Genomic DNA, 16,702 nt, shown 5'->3' on the forward strand with positions numbered 1-16,702 from the left:
AGCGCTGAGGGGTGACAATGCGGGAGCCTCACAGCGGGTACAGTGCTGGCAGGGGCCACCCAGTGCCATGCTTGGAGGCACCGCAGTGCTCTGGAGGTGCCGCGGCGTGACTGGGGAGCGGTGCCCGGCGGCGGCCGTGAGGGGGGAGCGGGCCCGGGCCGTTTACCGCGGCGCCACCGCCACGCGCTGATTCTGGAGGGGCGCTCTGCGCACGCGCACCGCGGCCCTGCCGCAGCGCTCCTCCGGCGGGGACCCCCTGCCCGCGCGCCATTGGCTGCGGAAGCCTCCCGCGATTGGCCGGGGCGCGACCCCCCGCGCCGTCCCATTGGCCGGCGGCAGCCGCTATGCGGGCGGGCCCCGCCCCGCCCCGGCGCGCCATTGGCGGCCGCGGCGCCCCCCGGCGGCGGCGGGTCCCGCTGGGCGCGCCCGGCATGGCGGCGCCCGCAGCCCCGCGCCCGGGGGGCGCAGCCGGCGGCCGAGCGCCCGGGGCCGGCGGCGGCCGGGTGAGGAGTGGCGGGGGGGAGCGGGCGGGCAGGGCCGCTCACGGCGGCTGGCGCGCCGAGCGGGGTCCGGCGGGGCGCGGCGCGGCGTAGCGTAGCCCGTACGAGCGGAGCACGGCGAGGCGGGGGCAGCCCGGCGGTGGCGACGCTGCTGCCCGTTCAAACCCAGGCTCCAGCCGGCTGCTGGCGGCTGTCAGCTGGCGGACAGCTGCCGTCCTGGCCGGGCCCGGCGAGCCCCTCTCCCCAGGCATCGGTACCGCCTCTAGGGCAGCGCGTCCCCGCAGCGCGCAGTGCCCGGGGCTCCAGCCGGGAGCAGCGCCGCGCCGGCCGCTCCCGCGGGCCCCCCGACCGCGGGACTCCCCGACTCTGGGGGCTCGCTCTGTGGCGTGTCGGCAGGACGCGGTGCTCGCCAGGCCTCGGCGACCAGGGCCGCGCTGGTCTCGTTTGTGTGAGGCGGCAGGAGCGGGGCTGATGCTCGGTCACAGCGTGGCGGTGACCCCCGGCTCTCCGGAGCGGCTCTGACCCTGTGGCGGCCAGAACGGGCGGCTGCCCCGGGTGGTTCTTGTTCCGTTGATACGCTTTGGGGAACGCGTGTGTTTTATCTGGTGGAGGAACACGGTTTGGGATCTGTGCGTTATGGTGGGTATGGGATTGCCCGTTTTGAAGAGGATGCCCGTTGGAGAAGGTGGCTCCAGCCTCAACCTGTTTTTCTTTCTCAGGTCATGTAGAAGAACAGATTTAATGTGAAGATGGGACTCTTGGTGTTTATGCGTAACCTGCTGCTAGCCCTCTGCCTCTTTCTTGTACTGGGATTTCTGTACTATTCTGCTTGGAAGTTGCACCTTCTCAGATGGGAGGATTCAAGTAAGTAGGGGAACGGTGCAACTGTTTCTGGGCTCCCTAAATCGCCTGTTAAATAGTTGCAATAGGTGGTTCCGATTTAGTAGTATTAGAGGGATGTGATTAAGCCCACTCAAATGCTAGAGCTTTTAGTATGCTTAAGGGGTCGAATTTGTGACTACCTAATGCTCTTTATGGCTTTACTTTTATTACTGGGTACAAGAGCAGATTCATGCTTTATAAATCTGGTATTAGAGATCTCAGTTCTTGGAATATTTTGTTAGTTTATGATTCCTAATTGTCAAAATAAAGAGTTTGTATGTTGAGGCTTTTATTTCCTGAATCCTCTGCATTTTAACATATCTAAGAAAAGTTTGGTTTTTTCCCTCTGGTGAATTTTGATTTCTTTCTGTAATCATCTGTGCTGGTTATCTCATCATCTTACTTTGTCCTTCAGAAATCCCCATCTTCCATTTATCTTCCATGTTATTATCTGCCAAGTATCTGTCATCTAAAGGATGTCTTTCAACCTTTTTAAGTCCAAAAAGACATCTGACCTCATTGAATACAATCTGAGGATTGTACTGTGCAGTAAGGCCATAAAAGGTCACAGTTGCAATGAAATTAGGCTGAAGTTTGATTGCTCAGTTGCTGCTCTTATTTTTGTTTGTGTTGAATTTGCCTGCATGCAAGAACTGTTTATTTAAAACATAAAAACAAGAAAACAGTTCCCTCCCCTCCCCTCCTGCCCAAAACACGAGCCAACCTTCCTTGCAGCTGTTCCACAGGCTGTTTCAGATGTCTCAGAGCTGACTGTTGCTCCCTGGATCAGTAGCTGAGAAACACTGATCCAGAACTGACAAGAAGCCGCTGGTCAAATTTCTTCTTTGCTGTACTGTGTTTTTGTGCATACTGGTAGAGATTTCTGCTGCAGTGCTTCTTGAACTTCACATTTTTTCTACCTCTGTGTGGTCCAAATCTGTTGTTGTGTGCTCTTAAGAAGTTTTGCATGATGACGGATGATGACTTGGATATGACACTTGTGCTGATGCACTGATTTTGACAGGGAACTACTAAGGTGCCTTGGACTAGAACAAGTATTGTAAGACTAAATTTGTAAAAGGAGTGTTGCATAGTGTTTTTCTGAGCAGGGATTTTTTTCTTCAGGTTTGTGCTTCAGAGAGGGAGTTAAAAATCTTCATTATGTGTTTCTGCAAAATAGCACTTTTATTGGCAAGATGTAGAAAATCCTTCCTGCATGAAAATAAGTACAGTTGTGATTAAAGAACAGTTTTTCCATATCTGCTATGACATTATGATCTCTTATGAAATTATACCACCTACCATCCTTTACTTCCTTCATGCCACCAGGAAATCATGTTAGACTTCCCAAGGCCTGCAAAAAAAAAACTTTCATGCCACAACTTGCATGTGATCTTTGTTACAAATGAAGAAGCAGCTATGTGTTTGTGTTATGCACCACGGTTCTGGGGAGGGTTCTAACTTTCTGCAATCCTCTTCAGATTTTGTGCCTTGAGCTTTGTGTGCTATTTGTTGTTTTACAGTCCCTGGGAGGTTTTGTGGTAACTTTGGGTTGCAGTGCAGTGTTGCAAATCTGTGTGCAGACGCTGTGGATTTCTATAAATGGAACACTTTTACCTGGAAAGATGACTCTTAAGTTGCAGCCTAGTTACAGTGATTTCTGTTGAGTGCATTGGCTGCTTTTGGGTAACCAGGATGTTCTGACAGGAGCACTGTGAGGTAGCATAACCAACCTTTGGTTTGGTGTGTCTCCCTTTTTTCTGATCTTTTGTGTAAAATGTGTCATTCATTTATTCTTGGAAGTTGCAGTGCTTGCATTAAGCTTCTTCAACCTCTACAAAGAGATGATGCTAGCTTGAGGATTCAGCTTGCTGTTCTTTATCAGTTGCCACAATTGATTTAGGCTGTACTGTTGTTCCTTCTAGACACTTTTGTGGGTTGTGTCTTAAATATTGGATGAAGTTCTTTGAAATATTAGCATAAGCAGCAGCCTAATGTAAAGGGGCAGATGTTACTTTTGAAACAGTAAGGATGGTACCTGTTTTCAGTTGGTCTTCAGACTTTTTTTTATGCATCAAAACCCATTTTATTTATTGTGTAATTTAACACAGGAGGAGCTTATGCAAATATAAAGTAGAAATTTAAAACCCCATTTTGGGAAACTTCATATGAAGAGTTAATGTTAAATAAATAATGTTCTAGAAATCAGCTTTGGAAGTTAACAAATGCCAGATTTGAATTACTTATTTAACTGATTAGGCCTTCTTGAGAATATGTAATATGATACAATGTATAATGGGGCAATTAGACTTTGTATTTGCTGAAGGGGAGCCTTGCTTGCTTAAGTGCCCCAGATAGGTGGTGCGTAACTGTTGTGGTTTTATTTCCTGAATTACAACGTAGTGTGTGACCTTGTAAATTTCCTTAAGATTGATATGATAATGCTGATGCCCCCAAAGGCAAAACTAAGTCAGATGTGTTAATTTTGGATCCTTAGTAATCAAGGATTATTGATTTTGTGTGAGTTATCTTCTTATTAAATTACTTGCATTTTTCTTGTGACTAGTGCCTTTCGTCTGTTTAATAGTGACTCCCTAGCTTCAGCAGTGACATTATTGTTCTGTTCTTTGTTCTAGAGGAGGTATGAAACTAAGCTGATCCCAGCACCTGACACCTTTGCAATCTCTTCAGAGACTGCCTTTAGTAAACTTGACACCTGTGTTTAATAATGGAAATAAACAAATTTGTTGTAGAGTATGGTGGAAAACACTTGATCTGCTTATTTGCTGCTTGTGTGGTTTGTTCACTTAATGTTTTAGAAGATGCCTCTGCTTATCCATTCTCATGGATGAATTTGAATGGTAACTGTAAAGTGGTTTACTGTGTAAACTAGTCTCCCTGACACTCGGATGTTCATGTATTTAGCTGCTAAAGTAAATAAATAGCTAAATTTTTTTGTTTATATGTACATCTGATCTCTACATAAACTTCGAAATAGACTGAAAGATACACATCAATGTTTCTTTTAATGTTCCCTTAACATTAAATGTTCTCCTCTTAATGTTAAATCTGTGATGCCTTAGTGAGTACTGCAAGATTATTCTCCTTCTTGAATGACTCTCCACCTTGCCAAAATACAAAGGAGAATAGGAAATAATTAATTTTTTAAAAGGCTTATCTTTACTGTGACAGGAATAGATCGAATTCGGCTAATGTGAACTAATTAACATTGAATTAAGTTCAACTCCTTCTTCTGTTCAGACAAACCTCCAGTGGTTGCTACCCTTCTCTCATCCTTTTAGTGAGCATCATGACTGGCTACTCTTCCCCAAGCCTTGTTTCATGTCAGTGGCAGAATGTTAGTTCTCAGAGCAGCAGCCAAGTACAAAAATAAGGGGTGTAATGCTGAATGCAGGAGGACCCTTGAGTTCTGGTGATGGTTGGGAGTACATGAGCAGGGTTTAGGACAGATTTCCTTTTTCTCTTTCCTGATGTTTGTAATGCAGCTTCAGTCTCTGACAGTAGTGGTAAGAGACATGCACTGCCCCTGCACATTCTTCCCAGACAGGCAGTAACAGTGGATTCCACTCTCTGATGATGTGTTGAGTTGCACGGAGGTGTGCTGAGCACATAGAACTGATAATGTGATGTGGGAGACACTCAAGGAAATAACTAGTTTGTAATCAGGCTTAGCTGTCCTGAACATTCTAGAAGGAACTTAGAGGAGCAAATAATTGTACTGCTGTTCTTTGTGTTTCTGGCCACTTGGTTGTAGGGGAATTCTTGCAGAGTAATGGTAGTGATAGGAGCAGGCCTTGAAGGTCTGAGACAGGCGCAGCAGCTCCTTTCCTAGTAACTTCCCATCCTGCTCTTTCCCTGATGCATTTGGCTCTGAGGAGGAAGGATGGTGTTGTCTGTACCAGTGTGAAGATACAGCTCGTAGGAGGGTGCACTGTTGTCTTAGAAAAATATGGTGGGAGATGGAGTTTCTTAACCTGATATGTGTGTAGCTGATTTTGCAACTTCAAAATGAATGTGTTGTAAGGAATGATTCCATTACAAAGCATCCTGGCAATGGAAATATTGGACTCATTCCCCCAAGTCAGCTTTTACTTTTTCCCTCTCTCGCAAAGTATTGAAGTATACTTGGGACAAGGACAATGATGCTATTTTCTTGTTCTCTATTGTATTTCTTTCTACATTAGCATTGAACTACTGTAAAGAAATATATACTCTGCATGAGGTACTTTTGCCAAAACCCATGTTAATACAGTTTGAGCTTGTCAGTTTGAATGTGGTTTTTGAAACATCTCCAGGTATGTTCTGTTGATGTCTCCTTAAAAAAGTCAAGTCACTATTCTGTCATCTGTTGCTCTGTGTTATTTTCAACTCTAATTCTGGCAAAGCAGCCAAAGAGATAAAGCTTTGGGAGGAGATTTTCCAAAGGTATTTCAGGACCCTTATCCTTTTTACTCCTTTTTCTTTTTAATGTCTGTTTCCAAGGAAACTGAGGAGACATAAACAGGCAAAACTGACTCACTTCTGGTTGCAGGTTTTTAATCTGCTTGCATTTCCATGGAAACCAGTCATGCAGCAAAAAAGGCTGAATTAATCAGAAGCAATCAAACCTTTATTATCAATATAAATACTGGTTTACCTCTTTCAAAGTAAAATGGTACTTTTGTCAATTCTTGTATTAGGGTCTAACAATGTACTGAAGAAATGGATCTTCTTGCAAAGATTTGGAAAATGTTTACTCTTTCTCAGGTGGCTCGTGGATGTGTGCTGGTATCCAGCGTGGATGGGTGCAGCTGCTGTGTCTTGGGCTGCTGGGAGTGTCTTTTGTTCTGCTTCAAGGGTGTGGATCTTACGTACACTGACATCTGACTTCCCTCTGTTCTTTGTTTAGACATTCATTTGGTGTGTGAGCAACTAGGCCATGGGGACAAACTTGTCCTCTTTGTGGAGAGAGTCATGTAATGGTTTTGTGTTCTGCTCTGACTGTCCTACTTGTCTTTGCCAGAAGATGTGAATGCAGGAGTGCTCCTATAAAAAAAATAACAACTCCAGGCCAGGTCAGCTTGGCACTGGGACCATAAATCTAATGAAAGTGGCTTGAGCTGGGATGGCTGAATTGGTGGTTAGGTGGTTGAGGGAGCATATTTTTTGACAAGGCACTCACAGTGCTGTTGTGAGTGGTAGCAAGCAAATGGTGATGGTAACAATTTTAATTGCTCTCTATCTATGTCTGGAAAGCCTGAGAGACTAACCTTGTGGGCATTACTTTTTTGCTTTGGACACTATTGTGCAGCACTCTAAGTTTCCTGAAAAAGTTGGGGTTTTTTTTTGTTTGTTTTGGTTTGGTTTGGTTTTTTTTCCCTTTTGTTGGGTTGTTTTTTTAAAATTTGTTTGTTTGTTTGTTTTGTAGGAAGAGACCAGGTACAGCACTGAGATGGATTATTGTGAATTCTTTAATGTTTGGGTTATTAGTAACTTCAAGGTTTGTTTCATCCACTTAGTTGTAAAGTGTACTAGTGCTGTACTTTCTGCACCAAAATTGAGAACAAATGTTTAGAAAATTCTTGTAACATGGATCCAGCTACAGTTTTATGGATCTCTTTGCTAGTTTTCAGATGCTTTAGGGATTTGAGGATCACAGTGATGCTTTTTTGAAATGCTAAAAATAGCAAGTAATGTTATTGAGGCAGCAGTGCATATTAGAAACAAAGATGTAAAAATAGAACTTAAAACAAGAGTTGTCTGGTAAACTAGCTTAACTTTTCTAAGTTTTTCTCATATTGGGCTGAAGTATTCCACTTGTGTTCAGTTAGGAACTTAAAGCTAAAGTGTACTAACTATGGTGGATAATTCTTTTATCTGTGCAGAACACAGAAAAAATTGATCTGGTGCCCAGAAATTGTCACTGCTCAAGTTACTTTTGTGCTCCCTCTTAGCCTGCCAGAATAAGGAGCATGGCTAAACTTAAACTCCAGCAACTCCAGGACACTCAGTTGTGCTAGTATCTTTCACAGCTGTAATTGTGCCAGCTATTTCTCTCTTGGCTGGAAGCTGGTGTGTGTGTTCCTGACTGCTCTTGCTGCAGCTGTTAAATGTAACCGCACGGAGCTGCTGCCCGGCTCAGCCACGGCAGCTGCCCGTGTGCCACCAGGACAGAGGAGACAGTCTGCTCTCTGAATGTGAATCACAACTCAGGAGACTTAAAAACCAAATTCAGAAATTCACGAGTGCCTCTCTGTCTTTTAGAAGGCAGGACTTCACAGGACAGACAAGGAACATAGGGGAATGCAAGTGCCTCATCTTTTTCTGATCAGTTGCTGCTTATTTAGTGAAGTACCCAGCATTACTTTATGACCCAGCTGTCTCTCCAGGAATTTTGAGTGCTGCTATAATGTTAACAGTAGTGGAGAAAACTCTGCAGGGGCAATGGGAAATGATGCATGACAGAGCTGTTGAGAGAGGGAGCAAGTATAATGTGCCTTGTCCTTGGGATTTCTCCAGAGGAGGAAACTCCCTGAACACTCTTCTGGCTTTAGGAGCATATAAGGAGCAGGTTTAGTGAAGGTCATTAAGGGCATAACACCCTAAGCATCTTGTGGCTAGAGGGGTGGCTGTAACACTGTATCTTCATTTTGGCTTTTTTGGGTTACTGTTTTAGTTCTGGATGAGTGCTGACCTTTTAGGAAGATGGAAAAGTAAGGTGCAAGAATACTTCTCCATCTCCCCGCTTACTGCTGGGCCTTAGTTTTGCATTTTGAAATAAGTTGCTCTTGCTTCTCTTGACAGTGACTGTCTTGATGCTGTTTGAGCCCCTTTCTATTTCCCCCTCTCTCCATTTGTGTTATTAGGGATGCGTACAATTGAGGAACTTGCCCAGTTTAAAACAGTGTGATTTTTGTTTGTTTCACTCAGTTGACCTCAGCCTTAGTGTTTCACTTGCTTCACTTTCTCAATTTGTGTATTTTCTCCCTGGCCTCCCCACAAATTTTTGGGAAGGGTATGTTCCTGTGACTTTGGATGGGTGCATTGGGAGAGTGTTCATAAGGAACAGCTCAGTGTCTTACATGCAGCCGAAGCTGTGTCCTCCAATATGGATTTGCAGAGGTCAAAGTCAGCAGTTTTCCATATTCTGGAAAGGTACATTGCAGTGAAAGCACTTTACCTCTGGTAGCAATTGCTCTGCAGCTGAGTGCTTTCAGAGGTGAAAGGATTTATTCATCTCAGCTGACTGTGAACCCCTTAGCAATGTGTTCAGCTGGAAACAATACCTCCTTGTGAGAGCTGTGTCATCTGTGTTAGTGAGTGCTTCTCTGCCTCTCCTCCTCACCGTGCATCCCCCACCTCTCACCTGTACCATTGCAGCACTGGCTGTAGTGATTAAGGTATTGCCAGCCTCAGTGGGAGCTCCCCCCACCACTCATTTGATAGAAGAGATGGCACTTTTCCCCTTGGCTTTGATACAGACATGCTGGCTTTGGGCACCTTCCATGCTCATTTCAATTCTGTTTCACATCAGTTCTGCTGAGGTTGGGACAAAGGAGGTAATTTGTGATTTGTCTCAAGTTGGACAGCTGCTGCTGCTGTGATCTGAGTGTGGCCTTGGTACTGATTCTGCCTGTCACACTTAGGGATGTTTCTCAGAGATTTTTCCTAGTTTGTTATCTTCTGTCAACATTGTCACTATAACATCTCATTTTTGTCGTTGCAGTCTGGGTTTACATCACAGTGTCAGGCTGAGGCAATAAAGCAGCCAAACAACCTGGGTATGACTTGCAAGGACAAGTACACTTGGGTCATGAGGTATAGCTCTCTATGAATTATGTATCTCTTCTGCACTTCAGAAGGAATGTAATTGTGCATCCAAGCAAAAAGTAATTTGTACTGTGCATGCATATCCTGAATAGATAGTTTGAACCTGAGGTAGCTGATTTCAAGTGTTTACTCCTTCATGGCAGTGGGTGATTATATTGCTCTTGTATACATTGCTTTCCTGAGAGAGTAACAGGATAGTGCCAAAATCCTAGTCAGGTACAGAAACTACAGGATGTTTCTTAACCAGTTCTTGGTATTTTGCATAACCAAAGGCCTCAACAATCCAGGCAGTGAATATCTCTGAGGGTAAGAATTTAGCATTCCTTGCTCAGTTCCAAAAAAAAAAAAAAAAAAAAAAAAAAAAAATCAGAATATATTAAAATCATCAGTTTCCATTTTTAAGTGCTTATAAACATGCATTTTTAAAACATCTTTCATATTCCGCTGGGATCCCTCCTACTTTAACTTGGTTCTGTTAGAGCATGTCACTTTTTCACAGTTGTTACCCTGTGAGTTTCAGTGTTTGGACACTGATTAAATGTGAGTCATCAGATCTGCAGCAGTGCAGGAAGTGTACCCCTTAATCACTCACAGAACAAAAGAGATCATAACTACAGAAAAGTTTAACTGATGTCTTATCTAACTACAGTGAGTATGCATGTTCCAAGAAGGATCTTCTCTCAAAGCACTATGAACACATGCATGTATGCTTTGAAAGAAGTAGTGAAAAAAAGATGGCACAGAAATTAATAAAAGCTGAGTTTTACTAACAGATAAGTAGCTGATGGCTTCCTACTTCTGAAGGCTTACCCTTACTGTTAATGTAATGATTTATGCAATGTTAATGATTTATAAGTGCAATTGCATTTATTTGTCTTTGTTACAAGTTAATCAATCTCACATAGCTATAAAATACTATGTAAATATTGTTTCTCAGCTGTAATTGTGCCTAGACATACTAATGGAAAAAATGTACTGAGGCACATATCTTAGGATGAAGGGTGATGAATAGACCTGACTCAGGAAGGCAGAGGAAGCTGAGGCACAGGAAAGTCAAATTTTTCTACGTCATGCAGCAGCTCAAGGGCAGAGCTATGAATAGAATAAAGGTCTCAAGGTTTTTCATCTCAGTCCAGTTGGCCAAATGAGACTCACTGTCCTATAATTACACATTCTGTGTCTCTGGTTTAGGAGGACAGCAATAGGTTGAAGTTGCTTGCTTGTGGCAGAGGTCACCTGTGGATGCTTGTAAAAGCAGAGGCGGTATTTCAGAGGGCTGTACTGATGATAAAGCATGGTCTGCATGGGCAGTGCTGGTGGAGTGATGTAGGTGCTGTAATTAGGGTGTGATGTGGCTGCTGTGAGTTGCTGCTAGAAGCTGCCTCAGATGCATCTGTGCAAGTGCTTTCAGAACTATTGTGTGTACAACCCAAACTGTTGTGAATTCTGGTCTGGGGCTTTTCAACCTTCAGATTTACCCCATCAAAGGCCCTGTACTTCTTGCTTTTTAGCTGCTTCAGTACCGGGGAGTATTTTTTTTTAGAGTGGAAAAGTTTAATTTTGCTCTCCATATGTAAGGTCAAGACTCTCTGTTATTCTAAAGTTTAAACTTTAAACAAATACATGTTCAGGTAGACTAAACTTCTAGAATTTCTGCTCAAACAATGAAAGACTGAGCTTTCAGAAAGAGAGGAACAACGAAACAGTTCAGGCTGTTTTAACCATAGCAATCATTAATGCTCTGGGTATAATTAGAAACCTAATTACTGTGAATTTACTTGCAAAGACTTTTCAGCCTTTTGAGACTTGCCCCACACAATTCTATCAGGTTCCAAGTGGAGCATGGGTGGTTCTCCATTAAGCTGCTAGGAAATTAGTAATGCTGCTTTTTTTGTTAGCGCTGCTGCTATAATCTCTGTTTAAAAGTGCCTTATCTGAACAATGGAAAGGCCTTTATTATTTTCCATTATGATTCATTTTAATATTATTTTCTATATATTTGAGTCCAGAGCTTTTGTGTTTGGTTCAGATACTTCATTAGAGGCAAAAGCTTGAGTTAATGCAACGTAATGAGTGCAAATTGAATTACAGTGGAAAAATGTGTTAATTTTGATTGAATTTTCTAATTTTGCCTTTTTATTTAACAATTCTTCAAATATAATTTTAATATTTCTAAACTTTTGAAAGATAGGGTTATGCATTGATTTCAGTTAGGTATGAGGAAGAAATTCTTCACTGTGAAGGCGGTGAGACACTGGAACATTGCCTGGAGAAGTTGTTGATCCCCCATCCCTGGAAGTGTTTAAGGCCAGGCTGGATGGGGCATTGACCAACCTGCTCTATTGAAAGGTGTCCCCCACCCACAGTGGAGGAATTGGAACTAGATGATCTGTGCTCTTAATTTTTTTTCCAATTAAATACTTCATTCTTTGTAAAAATTAAATAACATGACAGAGTAGGTAATGTGAAACGGAATTTCTGTACTGGAAAGTTTCTGCTGAGCTTCTGTCTAAGCAGTTTCTGCTCCTGTGGCTTGCATTCAGATATCTAAAACACTTGTTTGTGTAGTGAATTAGTCCAGGGAACTGATATTGTGTGAAAATACAGGGACCTTCTCTTCCTTCCCTCTCCAACTCTTTAGGAAATGTTATTTTAAATCTGTCCCGGACAGACCGGCATGCTTAACTCAGGATTTTTACGGAAACATGAGGATTTTTACGGAAACAACAGGACTTTTACAGCAACTTGAGGATTTTTACGGAAACATCAGGATTTTTACAGAAACATCAGGATTTTTGCAGACACATCAGGATTTTCCGGGAAGCTCCGCGGGGCCACCCCGCAGGTGAGGAAGGAGGCGGCGGCCGCGCCTGCAGTGGCGCCCGGGTACCGCACGGGGGCAGCAGAGGCCCGGCGCGCCCGCCACGTCACGGCCGCGGCAAAATGTTGGGTTAAAAAACCCACCAAAAACCCCAAAACCAAAAACCCAGAGCATTCTTATTTTCATCGCAGTTACAGAATGGCAGCTGCCGTCCCCTGGGTGAAAATTAAGAAAACCTTCCCTGGATTCATTTGGTTCTACAGTACCTTAATTTGGAGAAACCTTGCTATTTAAATCCACTTACATTTAACAGTCCATTACTGTTACCTATAACTGTTTTCATAATCTGATCATTCAGATGACGTCCTGTGACAAATTTATGGTTTTATCTCCTGACACTGGTGTTCAGAAGGTCTTTCCTAGTGGATTTTTTTTTTCTTTTGTATTCAATTGAAATTCTGTATTTCCCCAAAGAATCTGGAGAGATCACACAGGAATATAAGGTTTTGAGTACCATGCTTGCATTATTGCAGGGGGAAGAAAACGTAGACAAATCTAAAATTTTAGGAAGTCAGACTTTGTTACTTCATTTATTTACAAAACAGCTCATTCTATTTAAAGGACTTCTGCCAGCTGAGGAGAGAGAAGAAAAGTTCTTACTATTTAATCTTATTTCATGGGTTGCTGCTGTGGAGAAAATCTGGATGCTTTTAATCTTGAATAATTGGAAGGTCCATAAAACCTGCAGATCCTTCTGCAGAGGTTGAAGCAGCAGGAGAATAAAGACACATTTGATAATTTGAATTGCTTTCCATAAGGTAGAATTGATATGTGAACTGAAAATGAAAATATGCTGCAGTCCTCTGACAAGTGATTATGGCATGTTTATAATTATTGAAACAACTGCTGCTCTTAGTTTCACGTACTTTAAAGAAAGAAGTAAAATAAAAGCGTTGGGAGACAAGTTTGTGTTAGGAAGCACATCTGTTGTAAATGTCTCTCATGTTTCCTGGCAAAATCTGTGCAGATGAGTTCTGCCCCTCTGTCACTGGTACCAGTCTTGTGTAAGGACGGCTTGGCCTGCTCAGGCCAGAGGCACGAGCAGCAGACAGTGGGGTTTGCAGGTACTGTTGTTTCTCCCATCCTATTCTCTCTTCCTGCAGTGTGTGACCTTTGGTCTCCTGAGATAGATATGTTATCTTTTTATATAATAGTGCCTGTTAAGATTTTCAGACATAAACTTGTCTGACTGCTTTGCAAACCTATATGAGAGATTCTGTTAACCATCTTCACATGGTATTGAGCTTCCCAGACTAATGGTGTTGTCTGAAAAAGCACCTCTAAAGCCTAGTTAAAACATAAATGATTAAGAAGATGGGGAGATAATGAATGTTTCTAGAAATGCTTGATAAAATTGCTCTAAATGAATGGCGAAGTATTCTATTAGTTTGTTTTTTCAAAAGGTGTTTAAGAAGACAGGGTAATAAGTGTTTAACTCTGTGTAGAAATTACAATGAGACTCTTAAGAATTTATCTGGGTTCCAAAAATAATTTAGCATCTACATTGAGGTTGGAAAGGCTAAGAATGTGTGACTAACCAAGACTGTAGAAAGCCAGTTTGGGAAGGAGAATGAATAGTATTTCAAGATACTAAACTTCTTTATGTGAACTTGGAAAAAATATATTGTAATTGAAGCACTTTTGTAATTGAAGTACTTTTTTGTAATTGAAGTAACATTTTTCCAAATGTTTCCTATGTTGTAAGCACCTGAAAGATTAAGTGCACATACTACATTATTTCTTTGAAAGCAACTAATCTTTGTACTACTTAGGTTTGCACATTGTAATTGTTGACATGAGATCAGCTTGAAGATGAAAGTAGATTTATTCTAGCAAAGCAGGGTGAGATTGTGAATTAGTCTTTGGATATATGAGAATTAGCCATATTCATAAATAGAAATATTAGATATGTTCAGAATTTCCATCTCTGTTCTGTTGTTTAAAGCAGAATGTTTTTGCATCTTTCACCTGAGTTATTTGTATATTTCTCTCCGATTCTGTTTAGCCATTATTGTTGCAGGCTTAGTAGTAAAAAGAGCTCTTTTACTAAAGGTAACTGTAGTACACTCTCACATTTGTGTGCCTACATGTGCAATGTATTAAGAGTGGGAAAAATAATCCTTCCCATCTTATATTATGTGTCCAGATATGGTAAACTAGAGGAAAATAAATCTACATGGATTAGTTTTAATGTTCAATTTGTTCAGGTTTAACATACCTTTAAAAAAATCTTAAGTGTTTTTAAGAATAGAGCAAGACTTTGCAAAATTAGAAGATAATAATAGTTGGAATGAATGTAACTAAATTTCTAGTCCAACCTCCTGGTCAAAGCAGCATCAATTATTGGCTGAGACCAAGTCTTTATCCAGTCAGGTTTTGAAAACTTCCAAGAATGGAGACTGCACAACTTTCTGTACAGTCTTTTCCAATATATCACTGTCTTCATGGTGAACAGATTTCTCTTTACATCCAACAGTCCCAACCTCTTGTTTCAACTTGTGCCCACTGCCTCTCATCGTCCCACTTTGGGAACCAGGCTCCATTTCCTGGGGAGCCTCCTGCAGGTGCTGGAGGGCTGCCCTTTGGCCTGCCCCAGGTGCAGGCTAAACAAGCTCATTGCCTCAGTCTCTCCTCACAAGCCTTGTGTCAGTGCCCTGGTGTTTGATCATCTGCACAATCCCTGCACAATCCCTTGTTTGTCTGTAGCCCTCCCTAGGGACCAGGCATGATGTAGTAGAACAGAGGGTTCATTGTCATTTGGAGTGTTTTTTTATATTTGTGTATTCCTGTACCCCTTTTCCCAAACTTTTTTGCTGTTTTATGTCAGTTAAATAGTTCTATATCCTTTTTGGTACCACCTTATGTTTCACACACCTCTTTGTCATGCATTTGTTGCACTGGAGGTGCTCATATTGGAGTTGGTTGAAGAAATGTGAGGTGAATGAGGGGACACTTAACATGGAATGTACAATATTGAATGTATTGAATATACAATAACAATGTAGGTATTGATGTTGCTGCCACAAAGGCCTTATGCTTCTCAAGGGGATCAGTCCAAAAGCAGTTACTTTTAAGGGAGTGTAGAACAGAGAGATGAGTAGAAAAACAGGCTTCAGGTACCAGGCACCCTGTTCCATTGTGCTGTGGTGGAGACCTTTTTCCTAATGTCCAGTCAGAACATCCTAATCTGTAACTTGTGGCCATTGTCACTTCCTTCCCCTGAAGGACTTGCAGGATCGAGTGAGAATTGAATATGTGTTCCATATGCCTACACTTTTTTTTTTGGTTTATGATTGTAGGTATAAAGTGAAGACCAGAAGACAGTGTGAGAAGTAATTACAAAGTAATCAGGGCTGTCTCTTGAAATTTCAGAACTCAACAGATAAGGAGGTCAGTGAGGGAAGGCAGTGGCTGTTTGTGCAATACTTCTGATTTAGGCTCTGAGTGCTTGACACACAGCTGTTTAGTAAGCTCAGAATAACAAAGAACTGTTTGAAAGAGGATGGCTGTTACTGACTGCTGTGAATCAGAAGCTGAGGGCTGGTGAGAAGATGATGGTTGCAAGGGGGGCCATGCATGTTGTGACTGGCTCCCTGTGGAGAAGGCAGAGCTGCTGAAAATGGCTGGATTTGGTGTGAACACTGATGTGTTTTAACAACTTCTGCTGCTACCAGCTATTAATGATAGGCATGTCTGGATTGTGACTAAAAATGTGGAGATATCTGGAGCATTGAACGTAGGTTTGTTCATTATTGAAGTGACTATAAATTTGGGGTTGCAACCTGTTTCAGAGAGAGTTGGGGACTGCAATGTGTTCATTCCAAAAGGAGTGGTGTCCTTAAAGTTTCTCTTTTGTACTTATGTTTGGTTTTTCTAATCCTTTTGAGCATTTGTATTGCTTATTTGATCATGCTTAAACTTTCTGCACATCTTTCTTCAATTTTCTTCAAGTTCTGATTCCTGGTGTAGCACAGATGTTGTTTTCCAAACTATTTTTGAGGTAGTTTATTTTTTCAGTCAGGTATCCACACTAAGCTCTTTAAATCTCTCCCATGAATTGCTTCATTGATTCAAAACTCTGTGGTATAGGAACACTGGAGGTATTTCATAATTGTGCAATAAGATATATGCTGGTGGCAACCACAGTGTTGTATGTGGCAAATTCATTTCCCTTTTGAGTCCTTTTAGCCATTGCACACAATTGTCTGTCTTTCTGCCTGCAGTGACTGCACCAACAGTAGTGATTCTCTTCCTCATAGCACCTCCACTTATTGTCCTTGAAAGGTGAGATTTCCAAAGCTATTAATCCATAACAAATACCATAATTTCTTTTCTTTTAGTAGGAGTTGAGAAGTAAGTGTACTCCTTTTCTAAGATATTTTCTCTTATAATATGTTTAAACTAGTGTGTTCCTGTTTACACTTTGTAACACATTTTAATTAAAAAGCATTATTTGTGGTATTTCCTTTGTCCGTGTCCGGTGGGATGAATGTTTCCAGAAGGCTTCATCTTGCATAGATTGCTGGGTGGTTCCCTTCCTGCATCCTGTACAGTGTGAAGCCTCATCTCTGGAATGTTTGTCTGGTCCAATAAACTGTTTGGAGAATGC

The 16,702-nt window shown here is 42.2% G+C and overlaps 1 protein-coding gene across 9 annotated transcripts in view; it reads left to right on the plus strand.

Moving 5' to 3' along the window:
- The window catches only part of ST3GAL3 (ST3 beta-galactoside alpha-2,3-sialyltransferase 3), a 176,104-nt gene that overhangs the window by 4,781 nt on the left and 154,621 nt on the right, over positions 1 to 16,702 (plus strand). For 4 of the 9 annotated variants that reach the window (XM_077182424.1, XM_077182429.1, XM_077182428.1 and 1 more), the window contains exons 1-2: positions 386 to 503; positions 1,220 to 1,364. The exons of 1 other annotated variant lie outside the window; for it this stretch is intronic. In XM_077182424.1, coding sequence (XP_077038539.1) covers positions 1,250 to 1,364 — 115 coding nt within the window. In that variant the 5' untranslated portion in view covers positions 386 to 503; positions 1,220 to 1,249. Of the gene's footprint in view, positions 1 to 385; positions 504 to 900; positions 1,140 to 1,219; positions 1,365 to 16,702 lie in introns of those variants that run through there. 4 more of the 9 variants (XM_077182426.1, XM_077182425.1, XM_077182427.1 and 1 more) reach the window with 3 other exon arrangements.

Source organism: Agelaius phoeniceus, chromosome 8 (genome assembly GCF_051311805.1).
Source record: "Agelaius phoeniceus isolate bAgePho1 chromosome 8, bAgePho1.hap1, whole genome shotgun sequence".
NCBI classification, from domain to species: Eukaryota; Metazoa; Chordata; class Aves; order Passeriformes; family Icteridae; genus Agelaius; species Agelaius phoeniceus.